The sequence below is a fragment of the Lygodium microphyllum genome, chromosome 20 (assembly GCF_053477565.2).
Source record: "Lygodium microphyllum isolate KBCC chromosome 20, Lygodium_microphyllum_v1.1.10, whole genome shotgun sequence".
NCBI classification, from domain to species: domain Eukaryota; kingdom Viridiplantae; phylum Streptophyta; class Polypodiopsida; order Schizaeales; family Lygodiaceae; genus Lygodium; species Lygodium microphyllum.
This window is the reverse complement of record NC_141154.1, coordinates 85,546,567-85,558,737: the sequence shown is the minus strand read 5'-3', so window position 1 is coordinate 85,558,737 and position 12,171 is coordinate 85,546,567. Positions and strand designations below refer to the sequence as shown.

Here is a 12,171-nt window from a genome sequence, read left to right as displayed (position 1 = left end):
TATGAGTTATTTCCTTTTATACTGAATGGTTATGTATATTTGTGGGGATTTTTCTTTCTTTTATTAGGGACTGGCAGTCAAGGTATGAAGTCCCAAAGTTTAGGTTATGTGTATTTGAGGAGGTCCAAGCAGTCATCTGCTGCCTCCTGTGAAGACATTGTCGAGCACTCTAAGAACTGTATTGGAAGGTAGTTCTAGTGCACTTGTTCAACTAGCCTACTCAACAACTATTTCTAGGTGTTTTTGTTAGTTGTGAGGCAGCTAGAGAAGCTTGTTAAATAACAAAAAGAACAAAAACAATGTATTTACTTGAAGGTTATAGTATATGAAGGTGTGTAAAAAGGGGTTCTACCCTTGAACAAGAGAAAAAGAAATGAAATAAAAGAAAAATCAAAGAGTGGATAATCATTTCCTTACAAAGGCCTGGTAGGTTTCTGGGGATGAGTCCAATGCCTTGTCTTCCTAGGGGTGATGTCTAGCTGAAAAAATAAATAAGGATGGTTGGAGATAAAATAAAAGTGAGCATAAGGAAAACATGATTTAGTGTTGCCTTGTAAGGGATTGGCAGGTTCTTGGGTACCAAGTTAGGACCTGAGGCCAATGCCCTATTCTCCTTGGTTCACTATACTCAACTCCCTCCTTTTTACATGCCTCAATACCAAGTCTTGAAGTATTCAAAAGTGATGAATCAAAATTATTTGAAATTAAAAGACTTGGCTATAGGAATCCTCGCCTAGTAGGAGTTCCTGGTCCAAGTGTCCTAGATTAGGTAGGTAGTCCAGATCACCACTTAGGCTGACTTTTTTAGTAGTTATTTTCAACTTGTCCAAGTTGGAGCAATTGGTTAGTGACTAGCTCTAGATCTTTGTTAGATTATGCTTACCCTATCCCTTGTGGATCTTCATGCCTTGATTTGGTCAGGGGGTAGGGTGAGAGTTGTGTTTGTATTTTGTTGTGTATTCTTCTTTGAAATAGATTGATACTCTTCATAGTTTCTTTATGTGTAGATCAGTTTGTGGATTCAATAGGCTTAGTTTCCTTATCACGTGGTTGCCAATGAGAGTGAGATTTTAAGTTGGAAAAAGAGCTAGTGTCATGCCGAAATATGTCATTTTAAGGTGGAATATAAAGGTCAATGGAAGCAGAATATGCAATTTCGATCATTTTAAGTGACCGTGGAAGACAAGAATTCAAATTATTTCAAAATATGGAACTTCACAATGGTTGCAAAATTTGCATAAGCTTTTCAAGTGCTAGATTGAAGCAGGACAAGTTCATCCCAGTAGTTCAAGACTCAAGACAGACACACAGAATTTTCTGAAGCAGGAGGAGCTCGAGGCCAAACTTTGGGGGCGTCAAATAGTGGACAAGATTTGAAAGGGCATGGCCCTTGGGGTCCGTGAGCCCCAAAATTTGACAATTATGGGGGGGGGGGGGGGGGCGGCGGGGGCATTTTTTTGCGTGAGCAACCTACATCATACCATGCGATGGTGATTTGATGAGAGGGAGGGTTGGGGCTAAAGAACAACCCATGGATCTAATTATACACATCAACGTCTCCAATTCCTTGTGTCATATAGGATATGTTTAGAGTGGTCATTTCAATAGCGCGGGCAGAAAAGAACACATGCGGAGGGGGTCTTCTGGACTTGGTGCGGAAAAGAGCGCGCCCGAGGGGCTTTTCTGTACTCCAAAATTTTTTAATAAAAAAGGCATATATGTTCGTAATCTGTAGACGTCCCGTCCAAAAGGCTAGCATACTCCGGAATATCGTTTTTGGAATTTTGAGAATTCACAAAAAGAAAAACATTATGTAAAACTTCTAGTTACACGTCACGAAATCTCCCAGAAAGAAAGGGGAAATGTCGAACTCGCTAACGTATGGTACACAAGGAATCGGCGATGGCTATGTGTACACATAGCTGAATACGGTTGCGGGTTAAAGGCAAGCTGTATCCGTATGCCACGTGGCCTGAGGGCGAGGGCCGTGGACAGTCCACCAGTCGGGGCCGGACTCCGGCCCACAGCGGCGTCAGGGGAGGGGGGCAGAGACCTTTTGCGCAGAGCCCGAAACCTGGCTGTTCTAGAGCCAGCCAGGTGACGATGCTACAGTGCTAGCGTAGCCCACGAGACGACGTCTAGTCAGATAGAGAGAGAGGTAGTGGAATCCCTTCCCTTCCCTTCTCTTCACTCGGAGTCTCGGACGTCTTCGCAGTCAGTCCAGTCGGCTAGCTTGAGAGACGTGCATCCCCCTCGGCCCTCTCTTGACTCCACCACCACCATCATCATCATATCATTATCATCATCATCATCTACAGCTGCGAGCCCTGCTTCCGACATGTGTCGCGGTCTGATCCGTGGCAGAGCATGGGCGGGCCTCCTTGGCATCCTGACGATGATCTGCGCCTGCTGCTCCGCCAGCTCGGCCCCGCAGTCCGACGTGGCGGCGCTCCTGGCCCTCAAGGCCGCCCTCACCGACCCCAGCACCGCGCTCCGGGGGTGGGACCCGGCCAACGCGGCTGCGGTGTGCGACGGCGCTTGGGCCGGGGTGACGTGCAAGGGCGGGCGCGTGGCCGCCATCCATCTGCCGTCCAAGGGCCTGGGCGGCCGCATCGCAGCGGAGGTCGGCCACCTGGCGGCCCTGCGGCGGCTCAGCCTCCACAGCAACCTCCTCACGGGCCCCATCCCGCCGTCCCTCTCCCGCCTCCGCAGCCTCCGGGGGCTCTACCTCTTCCGCAACCGGCTCTCCGGTGCCCTCCCGCCCGCCCTCCCCCCCGGCCTGCTCGCTCTTGACCTCAGCCACAACGCCCTTGTCGGATCCCCCCTCCCCGCGTCCCTCCTCCCCCGCCTCCAGAAGCTCCGCCTCAGCCATAACCTCCTCTCCGGCCCTCTCCCCCTTCACCTCTTTGCCTACCTCCCACACCTCGACACCCTCGACCTCTCCTTCAACACCCTCACCGGTCGCCTCCCTCCCGACATCATCCATCTCTCCAGCCTGCTCCTTCTAGACCTTAGCCATAACCAGCTTACCGGCCCCGTCCCCGTCCAACTCGGCAACCTCACCCGCCTTTCTTCGCTAGACCTCTCTCGCAACAAGCTCTCCGGCAACCTCCCATCCTCGCTCGCGAGGCTGCACAAGCTGTCGCATTTCAACTGCTCTTTCAACCGCCTGACGGGGGCCGTTCCCAGGCTGGCTCGCCCTTTCGATGCCAGCTCGTTCGAGGGGGAGAACAAGGGGCTGTGTGGGTTTGATGCGAGGCATGCATGCGCACCAACGGCGGAGGGGTTGCCGAGCGGGGTGGCAGCGATGGGGGGAGGTGGGAATGGATCGGCTGCGGCAGTATCGAGAAGGAGCGAGGGTATAAGCGTGGTGGCGGTGGTGTTTCTGGTAGTAGGGGCGGGCGCGGCAGCCTTTCTGGGGGTGTGCGTTTGTTCGATTATACTGGTGTATTTCTACAGAAGGATGGCTGCCGATGGCAGCGCTGATCATGAGCACAAGCTGAAGGCAGGCAGCAAGGTCGGGGAGGAGACGAAGAAGAGCAAGCCGAGGGAGGTGCAGGTGCCTGGAAAGCTGGTGCGGTTGGATGGAACGAAGGCGGGGTTCTCTGCAGAAGAGCTTCTGTGCGCCACGGCTGAGGTGTTAGGCAAGAGCATCTACGGGACTCTGTATAAGGCCTCTCTGGAAAACGGGCTGCAGTTGGCAGTGAAGCGCCTGCGAGAGGGTGTCGTGAAATCACAGACGGAGTTCGAATCCCGGGTGGCGCAGCTCGGTAAAATTCGCCACCCCAATCTTTTGCCCTTGCGGGCCTATTATTGGGGCCCCAACGATGAGAAGCTCCTTATCTTCGACTTCATGAATGGAGGAAGCCTGGCTGCCTTATTACATGGTAATCATTTCTTCTTTTTTCCCCCTCTCACATACTCTCGGTAAGACCGTTCATGTTAAAGGTTGGCTTTATATTGTCACACAAAGGTTTACGCAAATTCCCACTATAATTCCCACGTTCTAAATTACAACATCGTCATGAGCTTTATATTGTCACACAAAGTTTTAGACAAGTTCCCACTATAATTCCCACGTTCTAAATTACAACATCATGAGCTTATGCTTTTAAGGCAATATGCATGCTTGTCTAAGTGTGATTGGGGACACGGGCTTAGTACTTACCACACCGCATCTTGAGGCTGTCCCCCCTTGCCCCTAGCTATACTTAGTTAAGGATGAGATCTTTTTGTCCTTTGAAGCTCATGATGTTGAGCATAGAAGGGAAAAGAGCCCCTTTTTTCACATGGGAAAATGTCAAAATACTACTTTTGTGTGAGTAAATTTATGAGCAATGAGTTCAATTGAGATGATGTCATGATACGAAGAGAGCTTCTAGTCCTCTCAGTAATAGACACACTCTCTTTTCATGTATGCCAATACTACTTCCTCCAGACAATCTTTTCATGCATGCCAAACCTACTTCCTTTGGACAGCACAAGGCAAGTCACCCTCGGAAAAGGCAACACAACAATTCAAATTTCACTCCATAATTTAAATTTCACTCTACACCATGTGTTTCATAAGAAGCGATAGACAAATTCTCACAATAATTCCCATGTTGTGAATTACGACAACATCTTGAGCTTATGTGTGAGGGAGGGATCAGCTCTCCAGCTAGGTGTGGTTTGGGGGGTTAACCCCTTGCCCTTGACCACAACTACCTACCCATGGGAAGCCCTAGGAGGAGAAGCTCGCGACGATGAGCACTATGAGAAAAACAAGGGAAGAAGAGTCTCTTTTCCCACATGGGAAAAATGTTTTCCCCCAAAAACCCCCTCCAAAAAAACAAAAAAAACATTGTGAATTTAGACAGGCAGTTGATTCACTTTTTTTTTTTTTGGCGCTGACGTGGCGGCCTCACATTTATTTGACGTGGGCTGCAGCGAGAGGGCCAGAGGCGCCGGTGACGTGGCAGACGAGGATGAGGATCGCGATGGGGGCGGCGAAGGGGCTGGCGCATCTGCACGCGGCGGAGAAGGTGGTGCACGGCAACGTGACGGCGAGCAACGTGCTGCTGGACGCGAGGATGGAGCCCAGGCTGGCGGATTACGGCCTGTGGCGCCTCATGGCGGGGCCCCCAAACTCCGGGCTCCTGGCGGCCGGCGGCAGCCTGGGCTACCGGGCGCCCGAGCTCACCACCAAGGCCGCCGCCACGTCGGCCGCCGCCGGCCTCCAGCACCCGTCGTCCGACGTGTACAGCTTCGGCATCGTCCTGCTGGAGCTCCTCACCGGCAAGTCCCCCGCCGACCACCACGTCATCGTCCCGGCCGTCCGCTTCCCGGACTGGGTCGCCTCCCGCGACCGCCACGTGTTCGACGCGGAGCTCACCAAAGGCATGGCCCCCGACAACGACGAGCTCATCCGCACCCTCCGCCTCGCCATGGCCTGCGTCACCCTCGTCCCCTCCGAGCGCCCCGACATGCACTCCATCCTCACCCAGCTCCAGAACATCCGGCCTGACCTTGCCTAATCCCCCATCCCCCCCCCTACCCTATCACCCTCTCACCTTGATGGAAATGTCTACCTAGACACTTGCCTAACCTAACATTCACTTGTCGCATTGTTAGACATGTCTACTTAACTCCCACATACTTCTTATGAAATCACAATCCACATTGATCATCGTTTCCTTTCCCTTTCATCCATTAGTACCAGTTTCCCATGCCCTTCCATAGCTAACCATATCGTTTCTCGAGTCCCTTTGCACATCTTTTCTTCCATTTTCACATGTCCTATCGTGTTCTTTTGTATAAGTTGTAGTATTGTTGTTTTGTATGCATTGTAACATGCAAGAGTCGGAGAAAGGTTTAAGCATAATCAATCATTGTTGACTTTATACACCATTGTTGCTATTGAACAAAATCCAGATCCACTGTGTATTCAAAGTCACATGGCCACACCATTTGAAAGATGTAGAGCTTGCTCGATATGGAAGGTGTGAAATTTTCCCCATTTTGTCATGCCAAGCTGCCAATATATGCTTTCTCTATAACTACCATTGTGATTTTCCCAATCGTGTTGGGTGAAGCTAGTTATATGCAACCCTTTATAACGAGTACAATCTAACTGTCATCCAACACTTTGTCGTTCCAAATAATGTGTATGGGTTTTTTGTAAGAGCTCATTACAAATGTTTCACATCAAATAGACTAGGTGATACATGCCTAGGGCGCTTCACACCCTAAGTTGCACTCAACTCAATAGGAATGATGAGTAAGAGTGTTGCCATACATAAACTTCATTTTTTGAAACCATGCCTCCAAGAAACAATTGAGTCGTTAAATAAAAAATGCAAACTTAAATAAGAGCAATAAATGCTATTGATTTGGTCAAATAGTTAAGCATTTGGTTTTTATTTTATGGCACATGCACGATGTTGTGCTTCATACATACTCACATGCTACGTTTTCATCATAGTACACATTGATATGTGGTGTTGCGACAGTGGAGTGCGCTTGGTGCCCTAAGCCACACTTCGTGCAACAATAAGATCGTTATGTGTACATCTTCCATACCTAGCGTAATGCTCTTTTTTTGTGCCCGAGTATTAAATCATACTTTATAACTACCCCAAATCAAGCTTGGTTGCACTTCGCATCTGAAGCCATGCTTGGCATACTAACATGGATATGGATGAATAAGTAATACATATGTCTTGACAAAACTAATATGCTAGTTATGAGGGAGCATAGAAATAAACATAGATTGAGCATGAATTCATCCAATGTCAATTCTTGAGCTCCTTATCCAATGTTAGTCTACATGTTAATATACCTACCTATTTAGATAGTTATTGTCGCACACTATAAAGATTCAAACTCCTTATGTAGTTTTGGTTTTTAAAAGTTGTAAAGCATACGACTCCACAAACCACTATGATTGCACCTCTTCCATAGGTTGGTACATTGTGTATGCCATAAATCAACATCAGGAAAGGTAGTTAGATATACCATATATAGGTTTCACTCTCAAAAGAGCATTAAAAGAGCCAAAGTAGTAAGGTGGTGTGAGCTCAAATGAAGAAAATCAGTACGTGGCTTTGACACTTGCATAAATAAACAATCTACATGTGGAAATTCTTATATATGTGCATGTTTAGAATATGATGAGAGAGAGAGAGAGAGAGAGAGAGAGAGAGAGAGAGAGAGAGAGCTAGCTAGCATTACTTGCCTTATATATTTCCATAACTTGAAGGTTTTTTAAATTTTGTTCAAAATAAAGCAAGATTACACAACTTTCAATTTCTATTTGATGTATCAATTAAAAAAGTATATATAAATTTTGTTCATGAATAAGTAGTGCTCCAACACTTGTTGATGGGCCTAAAAGATGTTATCCCTCACTCAGTAGATTTGTTTTCATACATTAATTAAGTTGACTTCCTCACCAATCATATTCTTTCTTCTCCTGTTGCAAGACATGTTACTTGCAAGACTTATATATAATAAAATAGACAAAAATCATGCACCTCAATTATGCTAATGTTTGTTCATGTGTGGAGATTAGTAGCCTACGTCAATGTGACAATGGTGTGTGTGTGTGTGTTGCTTGAGAGGTTGTAAGTGTATTTTGTGGACACAAAGGGTTGTGGACACAAAGGGAGAACATGTTTAAAAGCATCTCTCAAATTTATGCACAAAGAAATGCCACTTTAGAAAAATTCCAGTATATCTGATTGAGGTGTGCAAATCCACTTGTAAGATTAATAGACGTGATAACACACACTACACTAGATGCATGCATGAGTTTGATGCGAGCTTTCTAAAGTTAAAGATATAAAATCTTCTTCTTCATTATTCTCCATAGTCTTTCACACACAAAAACTTGACACACTATAGTGTTGTAATCTAGGTCTACAATTGACTAAGGTTCCAACTATGGTTGAGTTAATAACTCAACTTATTGACCACACACACATTGTAAAACTAAGCTATAGCTGGATAAGTCAGGTGAGCTAAATGAGCTTGATCCTCAATACTCCCCCTCAAGCTCAAAAAGGACACTTTACCCCAAGTAGCTCTCTAAAATGACTGAAATTAGCTTTACCTAGTGACTTGGTAAAGATATCCGCTACTTGGTCTTCGATTTTGTCATGTAGAAGATCTATCAGCCTTACAAGTACCATCTCTCGTATATGAAGTCATAGTGTACCTCTATGTGTTTTGTTCTAGCATGATACATAGGATTCATAGCCAATAGTACACATATTATTGTAACAATACAATGTGACTAGAGTGTCTATCTGCATGTTCAAATCTATCACCAACTTTAGCAAACCAAGAAATCTCACATGCTACTATTGTAGCACCTCTATACTCTACCTCAGTAAATGTACTAGAAAGTACAACTATTGGTTGCTTCTTGCTACTCTAGCTAATCATTCCATTGCCAAGGCTAAATGCATACCCACAAGTAGACCGTCTATCATATGGACAACCTGTCCAATCTACATAGGTATATCCCATGAGTTTCACGTGCTCACCACTCTCATAGAAGAGTCCGTAGTCTTACTATAGCCTTGACATAGTGCATAATTCTTTTTATTGCATCCAAGTGAGTTTTCTTAGGCTTTCGCATGTATTGATTGTGATAAGTACAACTAAGTAACTGAGATCAGGCCTAGTGATGGTAAGATAGATGAGACTTCCTACCATCTGCTTGTACATAGTAATATCTAAAATTTCACTTCCACTATTCACATCCAGCTTAATATTCTGATCCAACAGAGTATCCAAGGGTTTGCAATCTGTCATACCATATTTCTTTAGCATCTCAAGTGCATATTGTCTTTGCATCAATCACAATCCATTAGCTAAATTTAATATCAAATTCAATTTTTAGGATGGTCATAATATATTGTATCCCAATATCATGGTCTCTTGTAATCATCAAGTCATCTACATAGATGACTAATACCACAAGTCTTGCGTCTGTTTTCTTCATAAATAGACTATGATCAGCTGTGCTGCCAACTACAAATCTAAGACTTTGCAAGTAAGTACTAATCCATGCATGCCAAGCTCTTGGAGCCTGCTTCAGCCCATAGAGCACTTTTTCAAAGCTTGGAGAGATAATTCAAATACTGAGGATGCTCATACCCTTCCAGTTGATCCATAAATAGTTCTTTTACTAAGTCTCCATTCAAAAATGTATTCTTAACATCCATTTGTTGTAATTTCTAGTCATGTGCTATAGCCAATGCAATCACTATCTTGATAGTTGCCATTTTGGAGTAGGACTGAATATCTCTTCATAATCCAAATCATATTGTTGAGCATAGCCTTTGGCCACTAGCATGGCTTTATACCTTTCAATGATGCCACTAGACTTGCACTTAAATTTGTAAACCCATTTATAGCCAATGGACTTCTTACTATCAGGCAATTCAACCAATTTCCAAGTCTGATTTTTAGCTAGTGCATTCATGTCCTCATCCATTGCTTTACACCAATTCTTGTCCATGACAGTTTCATTAAATGTAGTAGGCTCTTTGTATTCCATGACCTTTGCCATATATGCATAATGCTTTACTGAGAATCCATTGTACGTAAGCCTATCAATAGGGTATCTCACTCTCCATGATTGTCTCAACTGTGGTGGACTACTTGGTTTCCCTCTTTTATGAGGCGGTACATATCTAGTGTGTCTAACTTCAAGAGTATATATAGAGGGGATTCCAAGCTGACCATCCAAGCTATCCATTGAGTCATACCCAAAAATCAAAATCCTAGGAGCATCATTAAGAACTTTCTCTTTGCCTTTGCCTTCTATCTCATTACTCCCCCTCACTAACATAATGTTGTCAGTGGATGGTGATGCATGATTGTGTAGCCTGCCAGTCCAAGGAAAAACACTTGAAGATACATCACTTGTAGGCCCAAACATAGTAGAACTTTGTTGTGAAGTCTCAGTAGATATATGATTTGAAGACACATCATTTGAAATAGCAATAAGTGAGCCATAGCATGATGCCAACTCATCAAAGATAACATCTCTACTGATTACCGTTTTTCATGTAGATGAATTAAAGGATTTACATGCTTTCTGCTCCTATGCATAGCCAATGAACACACACTTATGTGCTTTGGGATCCAACTTCATTATTTTCTCATCTGGATTGTGTACATATGCAATGTAGCCAAAGACATTCAAATGGTTGATGTCAGTGTTACATTCATATAACTTTTGATATGGTATAATGTCATGAATCTCTAGTATAGGAATACAGTTCAACACATATATAGCTATCATAATAGCTTCATCCCAATAATACATTGGCATATTCTTCTCATTAAGCATTACACGAGAAATTTTCATAAGAACCTATTAACTCTCAGAAGAGCAATATGGAAAATTTGAAAAATCGAAAGTGAAAGAGACAGCTCCAAGGCAAGAGGAAGATGGAGGACAAAGGCGCACTAAGAAAAATTTGAAGACACAAGGTGTAAGAAAAAATTCTAAATATAAGAGGGAGGCACACAAAAATAAGTGCACCTTAATATTTTTGCAAAAAGAGCACTAAACACATTGTAATTTATTTTGTTAAAGAGCAATGGGCTCTCTCCTATGCAAGTTGTAAAGAAGAGAAGGTACGCGTTAAAGCTATGCTACTAGGAAAGGAGGATGAAAAAGTGTGGAGGAATGGCCGAACCAAAAAGGGGATGGCTAGCCAAGGACGAGGTAGGGCATGTATAAAAGTCAAAAAGTGAATGAAGAAGCTCATTCTTGGTGTGTGGCCAAACTTGCTCTCTTCTTGTTTCTTGCTTCTTATTTCATTCTTGTGTATGAGAGAGAGAGAGAGAGAGAGAGAGAGAGAGAGAGAGAGAGAGAGAGAGAGAGTGTGTGTGTGTGTGTGTGTGAAAGAGAGAGAGTGTGTATAAAAGTCAAAAAGTGAATGAAGAAGCTCATTCTTAGTGTGTGGCCAATGGAGCCCCAAGAGAGACACCAAGGAAAAGGGTTTTCTACTACAAGAAAATCTTTCTTGTAACATCAACAAGCTTTTGTTTCATTCTTTAGAGAACCACAACAAGGAAAATAACACCACTAGCAAGAAATCTTCACGCATCATCATAGAAACAATTCTCCCACAACTTAACTTCAACAAAATTGATCATTCTCTTCATGTTCTTCATAGAATTAATCAACCAACAAAGGGAACAAAAAATAAACACCACTTTGATTGGAAAAATATAACATAGTATTCATCTTCATTGTCTTCTTAGTTTTCTCTCACAGTCTCTCATATATAGATACATTGTTTGGCATAGAATTGGCTATCTCTTACTCTCTCTTTCTCTCTCAATCAATAATACATCATATCCTCACTAAAATACTCAATAATGACTCATAATAATCCTTCTTTGGTTGTGAATACCCCATCCAAAAGGTGTGTCTAATATAAAAGGTCACCATAGACACTACAATGACTCTTTATAGCTCATCACTGTCACTTCACTCTAGTCTTCTCTTGAGTCTTCAGCAGCTACTTCTTTGACTTTTTCAAGCTCTTTTGAACTTACATTAACCTCTTTCCAAGGATAGAAAACTTTCCCAAAGTCACACATACATTCCACAGAACACATACAGAGGCATACAGAACATAACAGAAACAAAGTAGGGACAGATGCTCCACATAAGCTCAACAAAAGGTTACAGAAGGTCAACAGAAGGTATCAGAACCTCATAACTCATTCCAAAACCATTCCAAACCATCCAAAACTATTGAATGAGCTTGCAAACATTCTCAGCTTTCATCAATCATCAATCCATGCTTCATACAGAAGAAAAACAAAAGCTAAACAAAACCAATCAGAACCTTAACATAACCTATCACAATGTCAACAGATCATCATAAAACCTCATATCTCAACTCAAAAATACCATGAACTTACCAAAACCATTCAATCATATCCAAAACACTCTTAAACCACTTCTAAACCAATCAATCACCATATAGAATCAACCATTTAGTCCAAAAAATGAAAAAAATCAGCAAAAAAAACCTAGTCAATTTAGCATCCAACATATCCCCACACTTAAAAAGGAAGCGTCTTCACGACCTAGGAAAAAGGAAATACAAGTTCATTAAGGAGCTCATATCTTTGATCTTCAATATCAATCTTCAC

At 43.5% G+C, this 12,171-nt stretch overlaps 1 protein-coding gene across 1 annotated transcript; it reads left to right on the top strand.

Moving 5' to 3' along the window:
* The first annotated feature begins 1,966 nt into the window (after positions 1 to 1,966).
* LOC148019101 (putative inactive receptor kinase At3g08680) lies at positions 1,967 to 6,140 on the top strand. Its single transcript, XM_087701687.1, has 2 exons — positions 1,967 to 3,887; positions 4,930 to 6,140. Exons 1-2 carry the CDS (start codon positions 2,339 to 2,341, stop codon positions 5,514 to 5,516), a joined length of 2,136 nt encoding a protein of 711 aa, XP_087557813.1. The 5' UTR covers positions 1,967 to 2,338; the 3' UTR covers positions 5,517 to 6,140.
* The last annotated feature ends 6,031 nt before the right edge of the window (positions 6,141 to 12,171 follow it).